Source organism: Dama dama, chromosome 24 (assembly GCF_033118175.1).
Source record: "Dama dama isolate Ldn47 chromosome 24, ASM3311817v1, whole genome shotgun sequence".
Taxonomy (NCBI): Eukaryota; Metazoa; Chordata; class Mammalia; order Artiodactyla; family Cervidae; genus Dama; species Dama dama.
The window spans coordinates 62,940,516-62,967,500 of record NC_083704.1 but is presented as its reverse complement, the minus strand read 5'-3'; the positions used below and the strand labels follow the sequence as shown (position 1 = coordinate 62,967,500).

General features: G+C 54.9%; 2 protein-coding genes across 4 annotated transcripts in view; one reads left to right on the top strand and one right to left on the bottom strand.

Annotated features, from left to right (window-relative positions):
* The window catches only part of EFCC1 (EF-hand and coiled-coil domain containing 1), a 34,172-nt gene extending 13,815 nt beyond the window's left edge, over positions 1 to 20,357 (bottom strand). The window contains exons 1-4 of the mRNA XM_061127787.1: positions 20,346 to 20,357; positions 19,837 to 20,239; positions 14,077 to 14,849; positions 12,550 to 12,833 (exon numbers count right to left, since the gene is read on the bottom strand). Of these exons, the coding sequence (XP_060983770.1) occupies positions 12,550 to 12,833; positions 14,077 to 14,849; positions 19,837 to 20,239; positions 20,346 to 20,357 (1,472 nt within the window). The remainder of the gene's footprint in view (positions 1 to 12,549; positions 12,834 to 14,076; positions 14,850 to 19,836; positions 20,240 to 20,345) is intronic.
* A 25-nt stretch (positions 20,358 to 20,382) lies between these two features.
* CFAP92 (cilia and flagella associated protein 92 (putative)) overlaps positions 20,383 to 26,985 on the top strand; it is a 33,505-nt gene continuing 26,902 nt past the window's right edge. For all 3 annotated transcript variants that reach the window (XM_061128982.1, XM_061128980.1, XM_061128983.1), the window contains exons 1-2: positions 20,383 to 20,813; positions 26,739 to 26,929. In XM_061128982.1, coding sequence (XP_060984965.1) covers positions 20,474 to 20,813; positions 26,739 to 26,929 — 531 coding nt within the window. In that variant the 5' untranslated portion in view covers positions 20,383 to 20,473. The remainder of the gene's footprint in view (positions 20,814 to 26,738; positions 26,930 to 26,985) is intronic.

Below are 26,985 nucleotides of genomic sequence, written 5' to 3'. Positions count from 1 at the left end.
ATGTTTCTGACAATGATACAACTTCCCTCTAAATGCTCAGTCGCTCAGTTGTATCCAACTCTTGAGACCCCATGGACTATAGTCCACCAGCCTCCTCTGTCCCTGGGATTCTCCAGGCAAGAATACTGGAGGGGGTTGCCATTTCCTTCTCCAGAGGATCTTCCCAACCCAGTTATTGAACTGGGTCTCCTGCATTGCAGGCAGATTCTTTACCACCCAAGCCACCAGGGGCTATCCCTTTAAATCTATTAAGTAAAAAGAGTGAGATGATTTAAGGAAAAATAGTAACTAAAGAATAATAATACAGGTTTGATGCAGAGATAGCAAAAATGACACGGATCCTTGGAGTGTCTGAACTTTGGCAAGTGCCTGGAGAGCAGCACGTCGTGAGACCTGGGCGCTGTTGGAGCCAGACCCTTTCCCTGTGCCTCAGACACTCATTCTGTCCCCTTACAGCAGAGGACCCCACCTCTGACAAACTGCCACCCTCTTTTTATAATGGTTATGTTGGAAGATCCCAAAATGAGCTGAATAAGGGATAGACCCTGTTTTTACATATACTTTGAAAAAACTTAGGGTGATGCTTTTGAACTGTGATGCTGGAGAAGACTCTTGAGGGTCCCTTGCAATGATCCAACCAGTCAATCCTAAAGGAAATCAGTCTTGAATATTCACTGAAGGACTGATGCTGAAGCTGAAACTCCAATACTTTGGCCACCTGATGTGAAGACCTGACTCATTAGAAAAGGCCCTGATGCTGGGAAAGATTGAAGGTGGGAGGAGGAGGGGACAACAGAGGATGAGATGGTTGGATGGCATCACTGACTCAATGGAGATGAGTTTGAGTAAACTCTGGGAGATGGTGATGGACAGGGAGGCCTGGCATGCTGCATGCAGTCCATGGAGTCACAAAGAGTTGGACGCGACTGAATTGAACTGATGCTTTGAGATTTAAAGGAGAGAGAAATTAATTTTACAGTACATATTTCAATATGTAAATACTCAGGGATAAATGAGTTTTAGGTGATTAAACCTATTTAATAATGGCTTAGTTTGAATTTCAGAGAGGTTAAGGTAATACTCAATTAGATGTTTGTGACACTTTTTGCCTGTATTTGACATCTTGATATAAGGCCTAGGGAAAGGTATTCAGATAGGTGGGTGGATGGACAGATGGACACAGAGACAGATAGATATGCAGACTCCCTGGGACACGGAGTCACGAATGCCAGTGGACTCAGGAGCTCTGTACCAGCTGGTTAAGCTTCACAAGTGTTGTTATCATCTGTGATAACAAGATAACAAAACACATCTGTGATGTGTTTATGAAATGATGAGCAACGCTTGGAAAATTCTAAACAAACCATAACCTTTCCTCAATTGACACAGCATTGCATTCTAAGACTCTGTGTATTAAAACTGTACAAAAAAAATTGTGTTTATAAGTAAAGCAGAGTTAGATGGTCATCTCAGATAGTTGCAGTGAAAAGCACTTTTCTTCGTGGAATGAGCACCTAGCTGGGCATTTGGAAGTCGGGGCACAAGGGGACCCTGGTGGGCAGTCCAGGACCTGCCCAAAGGCCTGTGTCCCTGGGAACCACCCACCCCCATCAAGTGCCAGGAACACCGCCCGCCTGGTCATCGAGACACCAGGCCCTCCGAGTGAATGTCCGGGATGTCCTCTGGGAATGACCCCCCAAGACCCCACACCCTAACTCCTGCAACCTGTGAATGTGGCAAGGTGTCACTCCCGGGATGGTGTTATGTTATACGGGACAGCTGACCTTAAGCCTGGGTATTATCTCCACCTCATCACAGTTTTAAAACAGAGAACTGTCTTGGCTGGTGCAGAAGAGGAAGTCAGGGAGATGTGGAAAGTGAAAAGGACTTGGGTCATTGCTGGCTGGAGGATGAACAGGGCCACGGGAGGTGGTATGTAGAGAGCGACCCTGCCGACAGCCAGCCAGCAAAGGATGCGGATTATAGTCATACAACCATCACGACCTGAATTCGACTCCCCTTGGGTGAGCTTGGAAGCAGATTCTTCTCTTGAGTCCCAGGTCAGCGGCACCTTAATTTCAGCCTTGTGGGAGTCCAGGCAGAGAAACTAGGCAAGCCTGCCTGGACTTCTGGCCTGCAGAATATGAGATCATAAATGGATGTTGTTTTGAGTGCCTAAGTTGGTGGTAATCTGTTATGGTTGCATGGAAACCAAATACAACAAACCAAACAGGCACACCCATCTGTCTTGTTGGCACAATCTCAGTTATTCCATCAGGCACTAATTGGCCAAGCGCCTCCAGACAGGAGATCTGATTGGTCTAAGCTGATTACGGTGATTCCTTCTTTTTGCCAAAGGTTTGTTTAGGAATAAGCATATTCTGTGATCCTGGCCAGTGAAAGGAAGAAGATGTCTTCCAGGAGAATCTCTGGGAACAGAGGAGTTGGCGGAGGAAGTTATTTTTCTGTCTCTGGATGTGGCAGTGATGCCTGGGGCCATGGCAGCCATCTTGTGACCATGAGGGGCCTTTGCTGATAGACCAAGATGACAAGCTGAGGAAGACAGGGTCGGAGATGGAGAGTTGGGTACCCGCAAACATCACTGAGCTGCTCTCCCTTGGGCTCCTCATGCAGGGTCATCAATGTTATGGTGGTTTAAGCCGTTCTGAGCAGAGTTTTCTGCTACTTGCAGCTGATAGCACGACCAGTGATGAACGGAGCACTGCTTGGGTCTGCACGAGGCTGTGTATGTGGAGTTGTCAGCGCGCTGCCTGGTGCCACAAGTGCAGCAAGGCGGGCTCCGCTCCCCTCCTGCCTCCTGCCTCCGCCCCTGCGTGGGTCAGGGCTCAACAGAGACAGCAGGCCAGCACGGGAGGCCCGTCAATGTTCACGTCTGTGCCTGCAGAGCTGTTGCAAGAGCTTTACCACCAGGAAGTGGCCCCTATGATTGGCGGACCAGCCCAGCAAGTCTGAAAGCCAGAGGAGGGGCTCGGAGGCGTCTGGAACCCTGGATGCAGTGGAACCCCCTTGTTTCAGGGAAGCCCTCAGCCTCGCTTAAAGGCCTCTCGAGTGATTAAATCGGCTTCACCCAGATTATCCAGCATCATCGGCCTCACTTAGTCCAGTGCAACTGGTTATGAACTTGAGTTACATCCGCAAAACACCCACGGCAGCCGTGGGTTAGCGTTTGAATGACTTGGGCTGTAACCAAATGGCTCAGCAAGGCGGTCCAGTCGGAAACCATCGAACACCCCGGGATTCAGCTTTTTCTGAGCTGGATGGAAAACGTCACCAAGTTTACTTCCCTCCCTGTGTTCATGCCCCTGACACCCAGCGGCCCCTAAGCTTCAGGAAGCTCCCGGGCAGAGTGGACACGCAGGGCCTGGCCAGGAGCGGGGGCGCCAGGCAGCCGGCAGCCCAGAGGCTCACAGGCCGGCTGCCTTTCCTGAGCGAAGGCTCACAGGAAACAGACTCGCGAGTGCAAACAAGAGGACAACAGTAGGAAGACGGGCTCAGCGGGGGGCCTCGGAGGAAGAGCTGAAAATAAACCCGTGGAGTGGAGTGTGCAGACACTGCTCGGGGCCGGGGCACCCTTCCTGACTGTTCCTTGTTTCTGCTCCCCAGCTGAACGCGGGGCGCTGCGTTTACTGGGGGCCAGGTGCAAGGGGGTGCCCGAGCAAGCCTCCTCCAGCCTGGGCTGTTCATTCTGCTCTGTAATGCATCCGACAGATGCCGTGTGGCGGCCACCGTGTATGCCGGAAACAGTGCATGTAGTGAGCGGCCCCAGCGCGGGAGCCTGCCTTCCTCGGGCCACCCAGAGCGGGTGAAGTCACGGCAGAAGTCACGGCAGAAACAAATGAAAGCTGGGAAGGCCAGGGGCTATGACAGGTGACGGAGCAGAGGCCAGGGCCTCTGAAGACGTCACGGGATGTAGCTCAGATGGCTGGATGGATGTGAATTTGGCAGGAGTCCTCCAGTGTGGTCAGAGCGCCTGAAGTAGACAGGGAGAGCTTTGGGGTGTGAGAAGCAGAGAGGCTGGCACAGCTGGAGGTGTGCACGTGGGCAGAGTGGAGGACGCTGGGGCCAGAGGGGGACCCCACCTCCCAGGACCACTGTCATGGCCAAAGGCAACTGACTGGTCTGGCAGCCAGGCCACCCGGGTCCTGGGAGGCTGCCCCTGGCCTGGGGGACCAACCACGGTCTGCTTGTCCCCCATCTGCGTGCCCGAAGCCCCCCGCCTGGCCTGGAACTGGAAAGCAGGGTTCCTGAACGTGGGGTCACAGAGCATCCCCAGCATAACCCCAGAGGCTCAGAGCTGAGGCTGTTCCCAAGCCCCACCCTGACGGAAGCAGGAGGAGGGCCCAGGACTCCTGAGCCCCTGAGGACTGAGTCCCTCCTGGGCTGTGCCCTGACTGCCTGGGTGACCTTGGCCAGACTGCCACCCCTTTCTGAAGGACACATTTACTGCACAGATTGTTGTTCAGTTGCTGAGTGTGCCCGACTCTGTGACCCCATGAATCGCAGCACACCAGGCCTCCCTGTCCATCACCAACTCCTGGAGCTTACCCAAACTCATGTCCATGGAGTCGGTGATGCCATCCAGCCATCTCATCCTCTGTCGTCCCCTTCTCCTCCTGCCCCCAATCCCTCCCAGCATCAGAGTCTTTTCCAATGAGTCAGTTCTTCACATCAGGTGGCCAAATTATGAGTTTCAGCTTCAGCATCAGTCCTTCCAATGACTATTCAGGACTGATGTCCTTTAGGATGGACTGGTTGGATCTCCTTGCAGTCCAAGGGACTCAAGAGTCTTCTCCAACACCACAGTTCAAAAGCATCAGTTCTTCGGCACTTAAGCTTTCTTTATAGTCCAACTCTCACATCTGTACATGACTATTGCGTGCATTAGCTTTAATCAAGACCCTTCTCCTGGCAGGAGCCCACCACCCAGACCCTAGGCTGTCAGTGGGAAGTGTGGGCCCAGGCTGTGCCCTGAGGAAGTCCAGCCGGGGACACACGCTTGCCTGGGGGTGGACGTCTCTGGGGACACTGCCCATCAGACAGCCCAGAGGCCGGCTCCTTCTCCCCCGCGGTCTCCGCTCGTCCCCGGCTCCCGGCCCGTGGGCCCTGCCTTGGCTGATGCTCTCTCTTGGCCATGAGCATGTGGTTTTGGGGGCAGGCCTTGCTTTTCTGGGTAGAAGAGGACGGATGTCCGCCTACTTTTGGCCTTTAATAGTGTGGTGAAGGCTGCATGTCTGAGGGACATTGCTGAAGATGCGTCACATGACCACAGCTTTGACCAGATGGACGTTTGTTGGCAAAGTAATGTCTCTGCTTTTTAATATGCTGTCTAGGTTGGTCATAGCTTTTCTTCCAAGGAGCGAGTGTCTTTTGATTTCATGGCTCCAGTCACCATCTGCAGTGATTTTGGAGCCCAAGAAAATAAAGTCTTTCATTGTTTCCACTGTTTCCCCATCTATTTCCCATGAAGTGATGGGACCAGATGCCATGATCTTAGTTTTCTGAATGTTGAGTTTTAAGCCAACTTTTTCACTCTCCTCTTTCACTTTCATCAAGAGGCTCTTTAGTTCTTCATTTTCTGCCATAAGGGTGGTGTCATCTGCATATCTGAGGTTGTTGATATTTCTCCTGGCAATCTTGATTCCAGCTTGTGCTTCATCCAGCCCAGCCTTTCTCATGATGTGCTCTGCATAGAAGTTAAATAAGCAGTCCAATAACCCCCAACTTGGGGCTTCCGTGGTGGCTCAGACTGTAAAGAATCTGCTTGCAATGCAGAGACCTGGCTTCAATCCCTGGGTCAGGAAGATCCCTGGGAGGAGGAAATGGCAACCCACTCCAGTGTTCCTGCCTGGAGAACCCCATGGACAGAGGAGCCTGGCGGGCTACAGTCCATGGGGTCGCAAAGAGTTGGACTAGACTGAGCAACTCACCCTTCACACTTTGACTTAACCGCCCACTGAGGGCTTCTCGTGTTCCAGCAGGACCCCCTGGAGTCGGGAGGAGCCGCAGTCTCCTGACCACCCCTCCTCAGCCTCTGCCCAGTGGGACCCTTGGCTGAGCTTGCTCCCGGGGCCTGTGACTGTGAACACGACCGTGTGTGAGTCCCGAGGCACGGCGTGCACCCCCCTGGCCCCCGAGGTCCTGGCTCAGCATCAGGCCTGTGTTGCCCTGACACCCAAGGGTCATCGGCGCGCTCTGCTGGCACTGGGGTGACGCCCGCTCCCTGACCCAGCGGGTGGACGTGAAGACTCGCTCTGGGTGACCCCTTGCTGGCTCCTCCACCCAGAGGAAGGGTCCCCTCGTCCACGCTTCTGCTGCCTCCCGCCCTACTGTCTGTCTTATCCTACAGATCCTAAGGTTCCGCCCTTGAGGAAGCGTCTTAGGACAGAGAGGCTCCGCCCAGCTCCGGGTGAGGCCTCGGGGTGTGGGCTGGTGACCCGTCCCTTCTCGGGCACTGCACCCAGGAACAGCGCCCTCACCGGCCTCCTCGTCCTGCGTCTCCCCGTCTGCCCGTCTCTCTCCACAGCCTGAGGAGCCGCCGGGAAGCTCAGGGCAGCCACTGCCCTCCCGGTGTGTCTGTCTTGCTCGTTCTCTGGGGCGAAGGCCTCGTGCCTCAGCCCGACTCAGGGCCTTTCACCATCCCCACCTGCACTCCCAGCACCCTCTCTGCCACCTCCCACCTCCCACCCACCCGCCACAGCCCGTCTCCCTGCTCCCTCGAGGCACCAGGCCTTCGTTTGGACTCACAGCAACCTGCATCTGCCGTGCCTGAGAAAACTGCTATTCATCCTTCAGCACCCAGCTCAAGTGACGGCTTTCCCCCGAGAGACGCCCCATCACGCATGCCTCCTCTGTGCTTGCCCACACTCTGCAACTCCGGCAGGCCCCGACGCTCAGCTTGTGGTGGTCCCCGCGCACCAGGGCTCTCAGGGGCCAGACTCCAGTTCATACCAACAACACTGACCCCTATTACCATTCCTGTTTATGGGGGATGCTGTGAGCAGGGATAGATGTAATAGTCATCTCCAGCTTTATCAGGGACCTTCTCAGTGCTAAGCAGCATTCTAGGTGCTTCGTATGTATTGTGACTTTATCTTCAAGTTCCCTGTGAAGTGGGTGTCAGAATAGTTACTGTTCTTGCCCCGTTTTACCGATGAGGATACGGAGGCTCGCAGCGGCAAGAATGATGTAGACAGGTCAGCACCCCAGAGCTGCACCCCCCTGCCCCCACCTCACTGATCACCCACACCCAGCGCGGGGCGCAGGGTCCCCCCACTTCACAGTGAGGAAAGGGAGGCTCACAGAGGGTAGAGCTCAAGAGCCCGGGTAAGCGTCTGGGAAAGCTGGGATTCAGGCCTAGACCGGGCTGGGCCTCCCAAGCCTGCCCCCGCCCCCTGCCCCGAACCGGGTGGTCTGGTGGGGCAGGCGCCCGGCCAGCACTGTCCCTTTGTGAGCTGGGGTATTGTCCCCGGGAAAGGCCTTGCCACCCGCACGCTGGTTTCTCAGGATACTGGGAGCTGTAACCCCCCTCTGCCCCAGATGGAGCCCCCGCCCCGCCGCCTGCCCCCCACCCGTCTGCCTCCCTCCTGACCCCCTGACGTTGCCCCCCACCCCCCACCCCAGGCCTGGCCACTCTGGTTGGGGCGGGAGAAAGGGGGTGGCCCGCAAGGCCCTCATCTTTGTGGAGGGCAGCTCAGTGGGCGGCCCCCTGCCTCCCTCTGTCTCCGCCCCCACCCGGGTCTTTGCATCCTTCCGGCAAACACAACAAAGCCGGCAAACACAACAAAGCCGCAGAGGCCCTTTCTTCAGCCCCACTGAGCTGGCTTCTCTGTCTCCCTTCTGAAGGCAGAGCCCGGCCCCTGCCCAGCAGGCGGCCTGGCCAGGTGTCTTAAAGGGCCAGCTTCTCCTCGACAGCGTGGGGCGGGGGCGGCGGGGCAGACAGGTGGCTGAGACTTGAAGCTTTGAGAGAATCCGTGGTCACCAAGAGCAGGGCGGCTCCGCTGGAGGCAGGGTCATGCCCTGGGACAGCTAGGCGCCCGCCGGGCGCTGGATGCCTGTGTCCTTGCTGCCAAGACGTTTCCGAGGCTGCTTCTGTCCACATGCCCGTTGGTCCCGTCCACACACCCGTTGGTCCCATCATTTGCTCCTTCACTGTTTTCCTTGGGGCCCTGGGCTGGGTGCTGGGCCTAAGAACCGCAAGTTCTCCTGCTTCCTCGCAGGGTTCACAGGCTGGGCCTGGACACCGGTAAGAAGCCCATCCTTATTGGGCTGATTGGCCCACCCTCCCTGCAACTTCTGAGGCACAGGACAGGCAGGTTGGTGAGGGTGCAGACGGCCCCCAAATACCGTGAAGCGTTTGGCGGCCTGGGAGAGCTGACTTTGAGGTGTGTATTGTTCAACATTTCTGGGACATGCACTTCTGTGATTCTCCTGGGAGGGGCTCAGACAGAGTTCCACAGGGTTAACTGTGGGTATGTGTACGTTCGGAGGGTCAGTCACTAAATTTTGGCCAGTCAGAGCATCACGTGATCCTGACTCCTGGTGGGTTCAGGGATGAATGTGCTTCCAAGTTGGTCCACCGAGGCTGAGCCTGGCATTCCAGCAGGCTAGCTCAGACGAGAGATGATCTTTCTACTGGACTTGGAGTTTTGTAGATGTCAGTGCCCCAAAGGCTGCCAGGGGAGAGACCTTGCCTGGGAGTGAAGCCCAGAGCTTCTGTATGCTGGTGACATTGTTTGAGTACCCGGATCCAGCCATGCCTGAAGCTGACCTCGCCTAAACTTTAGTAAAAGCCAGCTTCTTTTTTAAGCGAGTCAGACTTTCTGGCACTCATTAAGAGACCTGGCTGATGGAAAGAGACAACAGAGGAGGGAAAGCTGGAGTGTTTGGGTGTAGCTTGGGAGGAGTGTTTGGAGGGCTAGATGATATCCTATAAATCGTGGTGCTAAATATTCCATGTGAGACTGCATCACTGCATCGTAATCTGCGTCTTCCTCTTGGGATCCTCAGCCATGCCTGCTCTGATCACACGCGTGCCGGGAGGAGGAACTGTCTTGTGGGATTCGGGGGAGCCGAGTCTGCTGTCTGGGATGAGGTGGTGTGAGGCTGAGGAGGCCAGCTGTGGGCAGCTGGAGCCCGGAGGTGGATGGGGCCGTGACGGGCCCAGCAGTCGTCTGCAGGCCGGCTGGCTGGGGGAGCTCCAGGAGGCTGTGGACTGCCCTGACGTGCAGAATACTCCTATGAGATCCAGGAGCCTCACGGCTCTGCAAGCAGTGGTCGCTCCCTTGGGCCCCTCTGCACAAAGCGCGCGTGTGTCCCTGCAGGCAAGTTCATGGCCTGCTCTGCTCGGGCCCAGGGGCCCTCAGAGGGCAGTGGGCATGCCTGTGTCTGTCCTGTGTGCCCGAGGTATCCGCACCGGGCTTTGTCCGTGGAAGGTGGTTAGGAAATGTGGGGCAAATACGTGAGTGTCTCCAATGGCTTAAATATCTCCTGTCTGTTCTCCTAGGTTCCTGATCAAGACGGTGGATGGAGGTGCTATGGGAAGCGCCCTTTCTATCTTCAAACACCCAGAAGTGCCGGAGAAAACCTTACCATTTAGGAGAATGCAGAGCCAAGGTCACAGATTAGAAGGGAAGATGCCCGGCTTGAGTGGGGAGCGGGAGGTTGAGCGGAAACGCCCCCAAGGGGTCAGGACTGGGGTCCGAGGCCCAGGTGGCTCAGGGGCAGGGGACCTGGTTGTTGCGTGAAGACAAGGAGGCCCCTGCAGGAGGGGGCATCCCGGGGCCGCCTCATCCACGGATGGAGGCGAGAAAACCCCACCGGCTGCTTCGGGATGCTGCCTAAGGTGTGGGGTCATTTCTCACCAGCTGTGTAGTCAGAAACCTGGAGCTAAGAAACGCATCTAGAAAGCAGCCCAGATTCAGGCCCTGGTGGGGGCAGAGAGAGAACACCCCCCGTGATCGGGGGGCCCTCCAGGGTCCTGACTTCTGTCAAAGCTGGGCTCAGGGTGGCCATCCCCATCATGACGGGAAAACTGGACGGGCTGGGGATAAGCAACGCCAGAGAGATGAGAGGAGGCGGCTTCCCTGAGAGAGAGACGGGGCGAGGCCTGGGGAGGGAGGAGAAGGCCGGCTTTGAGAAAGAACTCACAGCAGTTCCTCCTGAGCAGCAAGCGGCTGAGAGGGCACCTGAGGTGGGGCTCTGCCAGGGAAGGGGTCTGGTCTGGAGTCGGGAAGCTCAGCTGCGTCCTGGGTCCCTCGAGCTTGGTTTTGTGACCAGTGTTCTTGGCTGTTCTGTCCCCTTCCCCTTCCTTGCTTCAAGGACAGAGAGTGTTGGGGGCAAGTCAGCCTGAAAACCTGCAAGCTCTGACTACAGAAAACAGACAGAGGAGGTCTGCTCCCGGGGCTGGGCCGGGACATAAGTGACAGCCATCACCTAAGCACCGTAGGAAGGCCACTGTCTGGCCTCTGGTTTCCTCATTCCCTGGAGGAATGCAGCCTCTGCAGCCTCTGGTCCCTTTTCCCTTCCTAAGGCTGTGGTTTCGTTGCTAAGTCGTGTCCAACTCTTGCAATCCCACGGACTGTAGCCCACCAGGCTCCTCTGTCCACGGGTTTCTCCAGGCAAGAATACTAGAGTGGGTTGCCATTTCCTTCTCCAGAGGATCTTCCCGACCCAGGGATCGAACCAGGAGCCCCAGTTTTGTTTGGGATAGCAGCATCACCTGACTCTCTTGCAGGTAGAGGCAGCCACATGATGCAGTTCTGGCCAAGTTGAAGGAGGTGCAAGTTCCAGAGGGAGAAGCAGGGGTGGAGGGCCTCTCCCTGAATATCAAGGCAAAGCTCACTCTCAGAAAATCCTTCTTGCTCTGAATGTCCCTGGTCCATCTTATGCCTGGATAGCAGACATGAGGTCTGGAGCTGCAGCAGCCATCTTGTAACCATGAGCCAACAACAGAGACGGTGAAGTGGAAAGAAAGAAACAACACAGGCTGTGGGGCCAGACAGACCTTCCTTTTCCACTCTCTGGCTATATGGCCCTGGTATGTCACTTAGCTTCTCAGAGCCTCACTTCCCACAGTCTGTAAGATGGGGCAGAACCTCTCCCTTGCACAGTCTTGAGATGATTAAATTATGCATTGGCTGTGGATCCAAGTTTTGTCCTGTAAAGAGCTATATGAATGTTTGGAGTTACTTTTATAATCATGCTGTAAAGGACAGTTACTTTAGGGCGAAAGGAAGAAGAGACCCTTTATTTCTCTTCTTGGAGAAAGATCCAAGGCTGGACACGGGCCTTAAGCCAATGGGCCCTGCTCCCCAGCCCATCAGCTCTGCAAACAGGAAGTGACTGTCCAAACATTTGGAGCTGCAGGAGGCTAGCTCAGAGTGGGCCTCTTCCCTCCAGCATTGTCCCCACGGAGAGCACCTCGGAACTCAAGGACACGGTCTGCCTGGTGAGGAACGAGGTTCAAAGCCACCCCTTCTGGCTGCCCCGCCCGCCAGTCTGGGCCAGACCCACTTCCTTTCGGGCTGGAGGCAGACAGCAGCCCCTCCCTCCTGCCTTCCCCTCCCTGTCGCAGCTGTATCACAACAGAGTCACTTTTTTTGCAAGTCTGTTCCTGTGACCCCCCTGGCCAGAACCTGTCCATGGCTTCATGCTGTCCCGAGGGAAGGCTGACGTCCTCACCGTGACCTTGGTTGCCCTGGTCCCTGCCTGCCTCTCCCGCCCTCTGCCTCCAGCCACTCTTAGTTTCTGGCCAGAGCCCAGGTCCCTCCTGCCCCGGCGCTCTGCTGTTTCCGTTTTCTGGAGCACCCTCCCCTCCCTGGCCCATCTCGCCGGGTAACACCCCCCCCCCCGGCCCCAGCACCCTCCTCCTGTGGCAGGATCTCAGAACGTCGCCTTCACAGTGATCCCCCTGCAGCCTCCCACAGCTGCTGCAGAGGGCCGGCGCTCAGCACATGTGGAAGGCATGCCCGGCGCCTTAGAATTTGAAACTGTGGGAGCTCTGTTCTCTGAGCACCTAAATGAGCCAGGCAGGCCTCACGGCATCTTCACAGCCACTCGGGTAGGCAGGGACCGCAGTCTCCATTCCGCCCAAGAGGAAACAGGGACTCGGAGGGGACCAGTGACTTTCCCAAGGTGTCACATCAGAGGTCCTGCCGGGATCTGAACCTTGGTCCCAAGCCCAGCGTCCTGCCCTGGTGGAGCGAGCACAAGGGGTCCGTGCCTGTCTGTTTCCTCACCTGGAGAAGGGGGACATCATGGAACCTGCCTCCCAGGGCTGGTGGCTGGGAGGACTCCGTGAGTTAAGTCACCTGAGTGCTCAGAGGCTGGCCGATCGTAGGCGCTCAGGAACTCTTAGCTGTTACCATCATTGGTATTGCACTGATCAGCCAAAAACAGACCCATGGATGGATGGATGGATGAGTGGATCCATGAACACGTGAACAACAGGCAAGCATGAGAACGAGTGGGGAGGAGGAAAGCGCTGGAGAACGGGAGGGGATCCCCGACCCCAGTCCCCGCCCTGCTCACCTGTAGCGCCGCAGCTCCCCCTCCAGCCGCCGCAGCCCGCGCTGCAGGCCGGGCACCTGGCGCGCCAGCGCCTCGAGCTCGCGGACGCGCCCCAGGCTGCGGAGCACCGCCTCCCGGGCCTGCTCCGCGCGCCGCCGCACCTCGGCCTGGCCCCGGCGCAGCCGACCTGCGTCGGCCTCGGCCGCCGCCAGCGCGCCCCGCGCCTGCCGCAGCTCCCGCGCCGCCGCCTCGGGCTCGCCGCGCGCCGCCTCCCGGGCGCCCGCCTGGCTCTTCCAGAGGCCGACCTGCCGGGACAGGGCGGCAGGGCGGGCGGTGAGCTCCTCGCGCGGGACCCCGACCCGGCCCAGAGCGCGCGAGCAAACCCTCTGTGTGAGCTCGGTTAGCCCTCCCCCTAACTCTGCTAAGATGGGAGCTCGCATCGCCCCGTGGTAATGGATGCCCCCGGGTAATGGGTGCGGGCCACCGAGGCCCAAAGCTCGGGCTCTGTTCTTTGCGCGGTTCCAGGGAGTCCCCAGACTCTTCTCCACCCACCTCCCGCCCTTGGGGCGCCCCGCCTCCATCCCACAGAGGTGGTCCTCTCTGCCTGGTCTCAGGTGCCTCTTCCGGGCCCTCCCCACCCCTAGCTGCCAGGTAGCGGCTCCTTAAGGGTGGGGTTTTCTTCCGCTGTGTTTATTGCTGTGTCTTCAGGCGCCTAAAATAGGCCTGGCACACAGTAGGTGTTCAGTAAAGACTTAAAGAACGAATGATCCTGGACGAGCTTACTCCACATAAAAAGAGTACCTCCCCGCCCCACGCTTCGCTTCTGGGATGCCCATCGGCGCGCCCTTGCCTTGGCCACTAAAATCTGCGCCTCGAACCCTGTGCACTCCGGGCCTCTCCCCACCCCTCGGGGCTGTGCCCGGGCCGCGTGGGGAGCAGGCAGCTCCCTCGGAGGCTGTTCCGGGCCTCGTCTGATCCCGCGCCTCCGTCGTCCCCTTTGGCACAAGGCTGGTGCTCACAAGGCTGACTGAATTGCAGATGCCTGCCCTGGGTCCGTGCCTCTGTCGGCGCCTGGCCCCCGCAGCGCTGGGTGGCCTGTGCCTGCCCGATTGACAGTGTGACGCTATTTAGCACCGGGGACGCGAGGCCTGGCCCCGAGGCAGGCCCTGCAATGTCTGCTGAGTTGCCCGTAGACCCGGTTAGGCAGGGAGCTCCTTAAGGGCGGGACAGAGTCTTCCTCACACCTTATCTCCTAGGCCTGCCGGAAGCCTCTAGAGGCCTTTGTGAGACCGTCCGGGTTTCCTGGAAGGGTCCGGGTGTGGCTCAGAGGGCAAGAGGAGACGCGGTGCGGCTGAGGATGGTTTCCTCAGTGGGACTGGGGTTTGGGGGTGGAATGGGGTTGGAGCGGCTGGGAGGCAAGCTCAAGCCAGGCGGGCTGCCCCCTGCTCGTCCCCTCCTGCCCAGGAGGGGCTCTCGGCCCCCCGCGGTCGGCGGCCCTCCGGTCCGGTCCTCACCCGCCACCCCCTTCCGCCCCGGCCGCGGGCGCACCTGCAGCGCCAGGCAGCGCGCGTCACTGCTCTGCAGCGCGGCCCGCAGGTCCTCCACCAGCTCGCGCAGGTTGCTGTTTTCCTCCTCCAGCCGAGCCAGGCGCTCGCCGTCCGGGCCGCCATCGGGGCCGGCCGGCCGGGCAGCTCGGCGGCGGCGGCGGCGCGGGCGGCGCAGGCGGATCTGCGTCTCGATGTGCTCGCTCAGAGCGCCGCGGGGCAGACGGGGCCCGGCGCGGGTGCCGAAGTAGCCGCAGAGGCGCGCGTGGAACTGGCGGAAGGTGAGCTCGGGCGGCTCCGCGCGCAGCGCCAGGCGCGCCTCCTCCTCGGCATCCTCGTCCCCGTCGGCGGCCTCCTCAGCGGCCGCGTCCCCGGCGATCACGTCCCCAGAGTTGGTGTCTCCGGCGGCCGTATTCCCGGAGGCCTCCCCGGGGGCAGTAGCCCCCTCGACGCTCAGCCCCAGCACCGCGCAGAGCGCGCGGAAGTCGGCGCGGGGCAAGCGGCCGGCCCCTCGGCAGTCCAGGTGGTGGAAGACCTCCTGCAGATACTGGTCCAAGCCGGTGGCCAGCACCACGATCTCGTTCTCCACGCCGCGGTCCAGCCCGTAGTGGTGCGCCAGGGCGCTCAGGAGCCACTGCGTGCGCCGCGCGGGCCGCCGGTACGGGTCACTCGCCGCGCCTTCCATGCCGGCTTCCGCGCCCGGGCCGCTGGGCTCCAGCGCGCCGGAGCGCCCCTCCTCCGGTCCCTCCGCCCACCACTTCCAGGGGCGGCCCCCGGCTTTCCCGAAAGGAGGGGCTTAGCGGAGCCGGCGGCGTCTAGCTGCGGCGCCGTGTTTACCCGGGTGGGCTTGGCGGGGGCTGGGGAAGGGGACCCAGCGGCCCCGAGGTCCCCGTGGGGCCGCCACCGCCTGTCCTCTCTCCCGATCTCGGGGCGTTCCTGGCGCCTCCTCTTTTCCTCCCACTCCAGGGTCTGTCCTCTTTCAACTCCCTCCTTGTGCAGAGCGTCCCCCAGGTGGGGGTGGGCGTGGGTGCAGGATGGAAGCTGGGGGGCACTGGAGGGTGGCAGCCGGGTTCTCTTGCTGGGGGCGTGTCCCCACGCCCACGCGCCCCTCCACCCTTCTAGCTGGAAATCCAGGGGAGCCCGGCGAGCTCGCCTGGACCAGCATATCCCCGTAGGTGCGGGGAGGCCCCTCCCCTTCAAGTCAGCTGCTGGGTCCCCAAACCGACTTCTAGCTCCACCAGGGCGGGGGCACGGCCCTCGCGTGGTAATGAGCCGGGAAAACCAACCTGGAGAATGAGGGGATGCCTTAAGGTGGTCCCGGTGGATAGAAACCCATCTGAACCAGAGCCTTGCTCTCTAAGCTCTGGGTGTGTTGGGGCCGGGGCGGGGTGGGAAAGCTGAGGTCTTCTTTCTTCCCAGCCCTTTGTGCCGAAGAATGGTGAGTTGACCAATGAGCTGGGGGGTTAGCCAATCAGGTAGCTGTCTGGCCAGACATTTTCTCTAATGCATTAGAACACCTTTCTGGAAGATAAAAGCAGCCTCCCAGGTAAAGTAAGGCTGCTTTTCCTTTTTTCTTTTCTTTTCTTTTTTTGCGTAGGCGAGGTGTAGACATGTCTTAGTCTGATAGTGGGAACTGTCTTCCAGCCTAAAGGGAGCAAGAAGCAGATTTCTTCAGCTGTCCGTGGCTAAGATGGGCAGCATGTGGCCTCATGTACAGCTCTGGCAATTCAGACGTCAAATCCTGGAGTTTGAAAAAGCACCGGCATTCTGTCTCCTCTGGTGCAGTACCCCAGACTGAGCGCTTTGTCAGTTCGGCAAATTTCTACTTGTCCTTGGAGACTTTGCCCACCGCGTGTCTCTGCCAGGAAGAGGTTCTCCTTCTCAACTGTTTTGTGTGTGCATTAAAAAAAATTATTAAAGTTCCCTGGTGGCTCAGTGGTAAGCAATCCACCTGCCAATGCAAGCAGTGTGGGTCTGACCCCTGGGTCAGGAAGAGCCTCTGGAGGAGGAATGGCAACCCGCTCCAGTATTCTTGCCTGGAGAATCCCACGGACAGAGGAGCCTGGTGGGTTACAGGCCACTGGCCGCAAAGAGTTTGACATGACTGAGTGACTAAGTAACGACAGTTTGACATGTTTTACATCAACTCCACATCTTGGTTTCTACCTTAGAAAAACACGTGCGCAGGGTGTTCATCATACTGTCGTTTGTAACAGTGAGAAACTGGAGACACCGCTCTCCCCAGGATGAACGACCAGACAAGGATGAGTGAGAAAGCGAGTTGTCGCACGTCGTGTACAGGGTAGCCGTGACGTCACGGCGAACCTGCCCAAAGCGGTGCTAAGTATTTTCTCTGTGGTCATGTGTGTGTAAGTGCATAGAAAAACACAGAGGGGTCCGCAGACAGATTCAGTGGTTATTTCCAGGGGTTGGAGGCATTTGGCTTTCACTGTAACATCTTCCTTTTTCACAGGGCAGTGTATTTGCTTTTCTTTTCTTTTTTTTTTTTAAGGGGGAAAGACTTTCTTTACCATTTACAGCCCACGGAGTTCACCCATTTAAGGTATATAAATAAATGGCTTCTGGCATATTTATAGAGCACAGAACCATCATCACAGTTTCACTTTATCTTTGTATTTGGCTGCACCTCCGCGTCCCCTGTACCCTCCTGCACTGCCTCCCTCACCGACCTCCTTGCAGTTTCTCTGACTCACCTCAGGGCCCTTGCATCTGCCTCCCCCAGGTGTTTACAGCCTGCCCCCTCACCTCCAAGTTCCTTGCGGCAAAGTCACCTCCTCTGCCAGGCCTTCGGTGACGTTGCAAGCCCTCTGCATCCCTAACAGACCCTCTCTCCTGCTGTGTCAGTCTCTCTGCCTGTATGACAGACACTGGTGGCCTCGAGGGTAGGGACGTGTGCCTGTCTGTCCACCCATCTCAGCTGCCACCCCACGGCTGTCTCCGGGCATGGTGTGGTGCTTTCTTTGCCTATAGAGGATTTTTTTTTGCCTATAGAGGATTTAAAACTTTTAATTTTGATTTTTTTCTATTTTTTTGGCCACACCGAGAAGTATTCAGGATCTTAGTTTCCCAAACAGGGATCAAACCTGTGCTTCCTGCAGTGGAAGTGCAGTGTCTTAACCAGGGGACCACCAAGGAAGACCCTTTAATTTGTACTTTTAAAAGCAACCATCGCCATTTATTTGCAGGCCTGCCTCAAGGGCTGAGGTTCACAAGGCCAGAGATCCCATATGGCCCCCGTGCCCAACACACGGCCTGGCATTAAGTAGGCACTAGTTACGTTGTTTTGTTTGAACACATTTTTGTAGACGTGAACACACTGCTTCAGAAGGAAATCACAGGCATGCCTCGGATTCGAGCACCCTTTCACCCAGGGATGATGGAGTCCGCGAGATTCCAAATGTTGGTTCTTGGTTGGATCCCCTAACTGGACCGTAGAAACTTCTAGGCTGGGAGTCCCACCGCCCGAGGGGTTGCTGTGCGCCTTTCGAACACTGAGTCTGGAACCTGGCTCTGAACTTCTGAGCCGCGTCTTGCAGACGAATCCGATTCAGTCTCATGTTAGTGCTGAGAGCTGCTGACCTAGACGAGACTACCCCTGTTGTTGCAGCTGGCGACTGCTTTTGGGGAGGGAATCCTTTCAACAGTCAGTATTGAAAGCCTTTAAATAACTTGCCGTAGAGCCGGCGCCTGGCCTCTGCCCCCCGCAGTTCCGCGGGGGCAGGGGAGTATGGGGTGATAATGGGGGGCTGTCAGGCCTGTCTGTCTGTGGGGCTGTGTTACCAGGCGCCTCTGAAATCATTCCGATTGGACCCACTAGGTTTTTGTTTCAGATTCCAAGTGAGCAAACTCGGAAGTCTCCTGCGCTTTTGTCTGGGCTGGGGGATGGGCGTGTGTCTGTGTGCGGGAGAGGCCCTTGGAGAGAAGCGATGTTTCTGAAGTCAGCTCGGTATTGTTTGAGCCATTCCAAATAGTATGTCGTTCACAGGGTCTTCAAACAGCCCAGAAAAATGCTAAAAAGCAAAAACATCCCCCATTGTGCCAACAAGAGAAGAACAGAGTTCTTCTGATGTGCTCTTTTCAGACGTTTTCCATGCATTTGGGCATGAAAGAACTTTGGGAGTGATGGGATATTCTCTGTCTTCACTGGCGTGGAAGTTATTAATACGTGACTGTTACACGTCAATCAAAGTGCTTACAAGGGTGAATTTTACAGGACATTTCAGTTGTACCTCCTTAAACTTGACTTAAAGAAATGAGTTGGGATGCTGCTGTCAGGATCTTTCTTTGCACATCAGCCATCTTCCTAAGCAGCTCTGCCATCATTACCATTCCTGGGCAGCATTCTTCTCGAAGGCTGGTCCACGCACCACTTAGGACTGACCCAGGAGGTAGACATCGCGGTGTTTTCTCTCCATTCCAGTAACACTGTCGATGGTTGGCTCTGTCTCCGGGTGACTTGCTGGCCAGCTGAGGGGCATGGATACTTTACAAGCCCTTGACGCCGTCAAGCTGTTTATCCGAAAGTGTGTGTTATCCTGCCCCGTCCCCTGGAGCATCTGGGATTGTCTGAGAGCTGTCATTTTTGGTGTCGAAGCTTTTACATTTTTAAGAGTCTTGGTTGGGGAGTTTAGCTGGATGTTTAGACATCGTTTTACTTCTGGGCCTGGATTTTCCTGGTGGTCCAGTGGTTAAGCTTCTGCCTGACAATGTAGGAGACACAGGTTGGAACCCTGATCTGGAAAGGATCCCACATGTCTCAGAGCAGCTAAGCCCGCGTGCCACAGCTCCTGAGCGCTGCGACCACTGAAGTCTGCGCTCTGAAGCCTGTGCTCACGACAGGAGAAGCCACCGCAGGGAGGAGCCGGCGCGCTACAGCCAGAGAGGAGCCCCCACTCACCACAACTACAGAAAGCTACAGCCAGAGAGGAGCCCCCACTCACCACAACTACAGAAAGCTCACGCAGCAATGAAGAAATAGCACAGCCACAAATAAATAAATAAAAAGAACTGAGCCCAGAGGAATTCCCCAGTGGTCCAGTGGCTAAGACTTGGTGCTTCCACTGCCACGGGCCTGGGTTCAATCCGTGGTCAGGGAAATAAGGTCCCACAAACTGTGAGACCAACCTAGACAGCATATTAAAAAGCAGAGACATTACTTTTCCTACAAAGCCACGGTTTTTCCAGTAGTCATGTATGGATGTGAGAGATGGATCATAAAGAAAGCTGAGCACCAAAGAATTGATGCTTTTGAACTGTGGTGTTGGAGAAGACTCTTGAGAGTACCTTGGACTGCAAGGAGATCGAGGCAGTCCATTCTAAAGGAAATCAGTCCTGAATATTCATTGGAAGGACTGATGCTGAAGCAGAAACTCCAATACTTTGGCCACCTGATGCGAAGAGCTGACTCATTTGAAAAGACCCTGATGCTGGGAAAGATTGAGGGCAGGAGAAGGGGATGACAGAGGATGAGATGGTTGGATGGCATCACCGACTCGATGGACACGAGTTTGAGTAAGCTCCGGGAGTTGATGATGGACAGGGAGGCCTGGCGTGCTGCAGTGACGGGGTCGCAAGGAGTCAGACACGACTTGATTGACTGAACTGAACTGAACTGAGGAATCTTCACGCCCAGCAGCGGCTGAGGCCGGGAGCCCCGCCCCTAGGAGAGCCCCGCCCCGGGGCCACGTGCGTCTCCTAGCAACCGTCAAACTTAGTTAGGAGGCGGGTCCTGGGGCTTCCCTACCGGCGGGGCGCACCGACAGCGTCTTTCTCGCCGAGGCGGCTGAGCAGCGGCTGTGGGAGCTGACCGACGCCGCGGTCCGAGCCCACGTGACTGCCCAGCGTGCCCCCAAGCAGGTGCCGCAGGTACCCCCTACACACCCCACCCACCCCGGCCCCCAGTGCATCCGGGCAGCCCTCAGCGTCTTCCAGTGGCCTCCGTGGAGGGCGCTTGGGCCCTGAGCCCAGCACTCGATGCCCGGGCGGGTCTGGCCTGGACGGTCCGCGCCCCCTAACCCTAACCCTAACCCTGACACGTTGGTGGCAGCGTGCTGTCCCCGGATGACACGCTCACACTGCCTGGGCACAGCTAACCCGAGACCGGCTCTGCGGGAGCGGAGGGGGCTCCCTGGGGGAGGGGACGCCACCTGGAGCAGGCAGCCGCTGATGAGCTCTGGTGAAAAGAGGGACCGCTGGGAATGGGCGGGCGGGGCCGCCGCTTGGGAAACAGGCTGTGCTCATTAGCATGCTTACTGACGGCGCCATTTTCTGTTTCCTTCCGTCTGTACTGGGTTCTCTCCGCGTGCCGGGCAGTCCGAGGCCTCGGCTGGTCGGTGGGGACGGGGCAGGGCACGCGACGAGGAGGGTGGGCCCCCGGCGGGATGCCGGCTTCCCTTCCGGAGCCCTGGGGTGACCGCGGCGCCTCCCTTTCCTGGCAGCCGCCTGGGCCCCCCTGCAGCATGTCGCTGCAGGCCTGGGAGTGGGAGGATGAGGACCAGGCCAGCACGGGGCCCGTGTCCTCCATGGGCAGCTTTCACCAGTCCGGGAGCGAGTGTGAAGCCGACGAGTACCTGAAGGACAGGGCCTGGGCCCAGGAGTCGGACTCCGACCACCGGTGCAGCAGCGAGTCCTCGGAAAGGCCCACCAGTGCCTTCAACTCCGACGTGCCCCACGTCGTCCCCTGCAAGTTCGTCATCTCTCTGGCCTTCCCGCTGACTTCGGGTAAGTGTTAGAGGGCAGAATTCCAACCCGCTCTGCGGAGAGGGGGTGCACCACTGACCTTTTCCCACGAGTTTGAGGCTCCCGTAAGTGGGGTGGCCGATGCCAGGAGCAGAGGTCCAGAGAGAAACCGTCAGCTTAGGGCCCGCGGTGGGCCAGGCAGGGGGTGGTGTCATAGACTGCATAGGCTCAATCCTCTCAAAGTCCCAGGAGGCTCAGCTCGGTCAGTCAGTTCCCTCGCTCAGGCGTGCCCAGTTCTTTGAGACCCCATGAATCGCAGCACACCAGGCCTCCCTGTCCATCACCAACTCCCAGAGTTTACTCAAATTCATGTCCATTGAGTCGGTGATGCCATCCAGCCATCTCATCCTCTGTCAGCCCCTTCTGCTCCTGTCTTCAGTCTTCCCAGCGTCAGGGTCTTTTCCAATGAGTTGGTTCTTCGCATCAGGTGGCCAAAGTATTGGAGTTTCAGCTTCAGCATTAGTCCTTCCAATGAACACTCAGGACTGATCTCCTTCAGGATGGACCGGTTGGATCTCCTTGCAGTCCAAGGGACCCTCAAGAGTCTTCTCCAACACCACAGTTCAAAAGCATCAATTCTTCAGTGCTCAGCTTTCTTTATAGTCCAACTCTCACATCCATACATGACCACTGGAAAAACCATAGCCTTGACCAGACGGACCTTTGTCAGCAAAGTAATGTCTCTGCTTTTTAATATGCTGTCTAGGTTGGTCATACCTTTTCTTTCAAGGAGCGACTGTCTTTTAATTTCATGGCTCCAGTCACCATCTGCAGTGACTTTGGAGCCCCAAAAAATAAAGTCTGATACTGTTTCCACTGTATCCCCATTTATTTGCCATGAAGTGATGGGACCGGATGCCATGATCTTAGTTTTCTGAATGTTGAGCTTTAAGCCAACTTTTTCACTCTCCTCTTTCACTTTCATCAAGAGGCTCTTTAGTTCCTCTTCACTTTCTGCCATAAGGGTGGTGTCACCTGCATATCTGAGGTTATTGATATTTCTCCCAGCAATCTTGATTCCAGCTTGTGCTTCTTCCAGCCCAGCATTTCTCATGATGTACTCTGCATATAAGTTAAATAAGCAGGGTGACAATATATAGCCTTGACTTACTCCTTTCCCGATTTGGAACCAGTCTGTTGTTCCATGTCTATTTCTAACTCTTGCTTCTTGAACTGCATACAGATTTCTCAGGAGGCAGGTCAGATGGTCTGGTATGCCCATCTCTTTAAGAATTTTCCACAGTTTGTGGTGATCCACACAGTCAAAGGTTTTGGCATAGTCAATAAAGCAGAACTAGATGTTTTTCTGGAACGCTCTTGTTTTTTCAGTGATCCAAAGGATGCTGGCAATTTGATCTCTGGTTCCTCTGCCTTTTCTGAATCCAGCCTGGACATCTGGAAATTCATGGTTCACGTACTGTTGAAGTCTGGCTTGGAGAATTTTGAGCAATACTTTGCTAGCATGTGAGATGAGCACAATTGTGTGGTAGTTTGAACATTCTTTGGCATTGCCTTTCTTAGGGATTGGAATGAAAACTGACCTTTTCCAGTCCTGTGGCCACTGCTGCATTTTCCAAATTTGCTGACATATTGAGTGCAGCACTTTCACAGCATCTCTTAGGATTTGAAATAGCTCAACTGGAATTCCATCACCTCCACTAGCTTTGTTGTAGTGACTGGTGATGTTATTTATGCTTTCTGCAGATAAAGAAGAGATTAAGGCACTTCCCCACCCCCCCCAAACTGATTGTGAATCCCCTAATTCTGTGTTTAAATGCAGACTCTCAGAGGTAATGGATCAAAAGCTACTTGTAGATTTTCAGTGATGGCCATTCTGATCAGTGTGAGGTGACTCCACACTGTAGTTTTGATTTTTCATTTCACTAATGATTGTGAATCATGGCATCTGGTCCCGTCACTTCATGGCAAATAGATGGGGAAACAGTGGAAACAGTGGCTGACTTTATTTTTCCGGGCTCCAAAATCACTGCAGATGATGACTGCAGCAATGAAATTAAAAGACGCTTACTCCTTGGAAGGAAAGTTATGACCAACCTAGATAGCATATTAAAAAGCAGAGACATACTTTGCCAACAAAGGTCTGTCTAGTCAAGGCTATGGTTTTTCCAGTGGTTGTGTGTGGATGTGAGAGTTGGACTATCAAGAAAGCTGAGTGCCGAAGAATTGATGGTTTTAAACTGTGGTGTTGTAGAAGACTCTTGAGAGTCCCTTGGACTGCAAGGAGATCCAACCAGTCCATCTTAAAGGAGATCAGTCCTGAGTGTTCTTTGGAAGGACTGAGGCTGAAGCTGAAACTCCAATACTTTGGCCACCCGATGTGAAGAGTTGACTCATTTGAAAAGACCCTGATGCTGGGAAGGATTGAAGGCAGGAGGAGAAGGGGATGACAGAGGATGAGATGGCTGGATGGCATCACTGACTCAGTGGACATGGGTTTGGGTAAACTCTGGGAGCTGATGATGGACAAGGAGGCCTGGTGTGCCGCGGTTCATGGGGTCGCAAAGAGTTGGACACGACTGAGAGACTGAACTGAATGATTGTGATATATTGAGCATCTTTCCATGTGCCTCTTGGCCATCTCTGTGTCTTTTTGGAGAAGTGTCTATGTCTTCTACCCATTTTTTTTTTTTTTTTTTTTTTTCATATTAAGCTGTATGACCTGTTTGTATGTTTTCAAAATGAATTCCTTGTTAGTAGAATTGTTTGCAAATATTTTCTCCCAGACCAAAATATCTGACAAAATATCTGAACCAGTCATCAACAGAACTACAAGGAGATGCTGAAATTAATCATCATGGGGGGATAGGTTGTTTTTTCATTCTGTCTGTGGTTCCCTTTGCTGTGCAAAAGCCTTTAAGTTGAATTAGATTCCATTTGTTTGGTTTCTTTTTTATTTTCATCACTCTAAGAGATGGATCCCAAAAAATATTACTGCAGTTTATATCAGAGAGTGTTCTGCCTATGTTTTTCTCTAGGAATTTTGGAGTATCTGGTCTTATGTTTAGATCTTTAATCCATTTTGAGTGTATTTTTGTGTATGGTGTTAGAGAATGTTCTAATTTCATTATTTTATATGCAGTTGTCCAGTTTTCTGGCACCCTTATTGAAGAGATTGTCTCTTCTCCATTGTATATTCTTTCCTCCTTTGTTATCTGTTAGGTGACCACAGGTGCGTGAGGTTCATCTCTCGATACTGTTTTGTCCCACTGATCTGTGTCTGTCTTTGCGCCAGGACCGTGGTGTTTTGATCACTATAGCTTGTAGTGTAGTCTGACGTCAGGAAGCCAGGTTCCTCCCGCTCTGTTCTTCTTTCTCAGTAATACTTTGGGTATTCAGGGTCTTTTGCGTTTCCATTCAAATTTAAACATTTTTTTTGTTCTAGGTATGTGAAGAATGCCGTTGACAATTTGAAAGGGATTGTGTTGAATCTGCAGTTTGCTTTGGGTAGTACGGTCACTTGAACAGCGTTGACTTCCAATCCAGTTACGTGTGGTCTCTCTCTCCATCTGTGTTGTCTGCAGTTTCTTTCATCAGCATCTTATAGTTCGTGGAGTACAGGTTTCTTGCCTGCTTAGGTAGGTTTTTTCCTCGGTATATCAAGCAGTTCTCCATTTTTAGACATGTCTTTTTTGTTGTCCTACTTGAAATATCCCCCCATGATGATTAATTTCAGCATCTCCTTGTAGTTCTTTTGATGACTGGTTCAGATATTTTGTAAACTGTTTGGTTAGATGTATACCATGTTCAAAACCGACCTATCTTTTCTTGGCAAATTGAACTTTTTGTCGCCGTGTGTGACCTCCTTTATCTATAACGGTACTTTTTATCTTTGGTCTGTTGATACCATGAAACATGCAAAAGATACCTGCAAACACCGCCCAAAAGAACACTAGTGCTTATTTGATCACCTTCAACCTTCACATCTCTGGCAGCCTCTCTTAGACTCGTTTTTCTGATTTTGGCACTTGCTCCAAAGGCGTTTATAACCTAGATCGCTGTGCAGCTGCACTTAAGAGACCTTTTGCCAGAAGATATTTTTACAGCATCAGTATCTTTGAAGAACCTATCTTTGGGTAGGTATAAAATTCTAGCTTCAGTGTTTTTTCCTTAAATGCCTCAATATTTATGAACTTATCCATGAATGTTTATGCAAGTTGTTTGTTTTAGAAAAACGAGACCCTACATATCCTATTCTGCAACTTGCTTCTTAATAATTTGATGGTGTATTTCAGATCCCTTACAGGACGTGAGCAGACTTGGTTTTACTTGGTCGGCGTTTGTTTTAAACACCTGTGTGTTGTAGTGTTCCATCCTGTGTGCCTCATTTACCCTTCCCCGAGTCGGTGAACATGTAAGTTGTTTCCAGTTATTCACTAGACATCGTTGTAGTACATTTCTGGGCATATGTGTGGGTCCTTGTGTAGCCTGAATTTTGAGAAGTGGAATTGCTGGGTTTAAGAACTGTGTTTATACTTTTTGGATTGTCGTTCAGTCGCTCAGTGGTGTCTGACTCTTTGCGACCCCACAGACTGAAGCATGCCAGGCTTCCCTGTTTTTGCCTATCTCCTGGATTTTGCTCAAACTGATGTCCTTTGAGTCCGTGATACCGTCCCACCATCTCATCCTCTGTCGTCCCCTTCTCCTCCTGCCCTCAGTCTTTCCCAGCATAAAGGTCTTTTCCAAAGAGTCAGTTCTTCGCATCAGTGGCCAAGGTATTGGAGCTTCAGCTTCAGTCCTTCCAGTGAATACTTGGGGTTGACTTTCTTCAGGGTTGACTGGTTTGATCTCCTTGCAGTCCATGAACTCTCGAGAGTCTCCTCCAGCACCGCAGTTTGAAGGCATCAGTTCTTCGGTGTCAGTCTTCTTTATGGTCCAGCTCTCACAGCTGTATGTGACAACTGGAAAAACCATAGACGGACCTTTGTAGGCTAAGTATTGTCTCTGCTTTTTAATGCGCTGTCTAGATTTGTCATTGCTTTTCTTCCAAGGAGTAAGCCTCTTAACTTTTTGGATAGCTATTGTTGCATTGCCCCTCTTTTTTTGGATAGGTATTGTTACATTGCCCGCTGACATACTGTAGCATTTGCGAACCTGTGGATAGGAAGTGAGTGTGTCTGCTTGCTGGCCCGCCTTGGCTTGAGTCTGAAGGCAGGTCTGCGAAATGCTGCCAGCTTCCTCATCACCTCCCCCTTCACCAGGATTTCTCCTGCCCCTGAGGACGGCTGTGAGAAGCTCATTCCTGAAGACCTTTGGAGGCACCTCCTTTGTATAGCAGCCTCCTGGGCGATAAACTGTTGAAATTTTACAGTGACAGCTTTAAAATTGTCAGTTTTATAGAAAGTGGCTCAGAGGGAGCCTTATGGAGTTCCTGCATCATCTTCTCGCGGTGTGTTAAGACTCAGCCTGGAGGCTCCAGTGACGGTCAAGGGCAGGCCTGGGAGGCTGTGCCTCTTGGGGAAACCCAGACTCACCTTCTCTGTCCTGCCCTCCCCGCCGCCCCACATCTTACAGCTTCCCTGGTGAGGTTTTGGTGGGCTCAGCCTGGAGTGTCTGCCAGCTTTGCCCCTGCATGACTCGCTGATGGCCCCTGGGGCCCCCCACCCCAGGATACGCCCCCCCGCAAACCCCTGCTCTGTGTCTTGTTCACGCCGCTGGCGTTACGCAAATCACATCGTGCTGTGATGTTTGGTTTTAACACCTTTACGGAGATGCTGATCTCGGAGTCATGAGCGGAGGACCCAACACATGCCTTCACGCCAAGCGGGTGGCTGCACAGGGCCCCCCCACCCCCAGCCTCCGGCTCTTCTTGGGAGCGGGGAGTCATGGAGACGGCTCTGCCTTCCCACATGAGGTTAGGACGGGACTCACTCCATCTGTGTCCTCTAGGTCATAAACGGAAATTTTCGAGTTTGGTTGAAAAATACAGGCGACAGCCTAAAGCGGACAAGCTGGTGGCAAAGGTTCACCGTTACTACCACGTCGAGTACGTCCTCCTGCCCGACGACGGGGAGCCTAGAAAGGTCGACGTGCTGCTGTTTCCAACCGTGGCCAAAGTGTTCCTGGACTCGGGAGTGAGGGTGAGCGTGTGTGTGTGTGGCCTTGCCTGTAGTCTGATACCCACAAGAAACAGGAG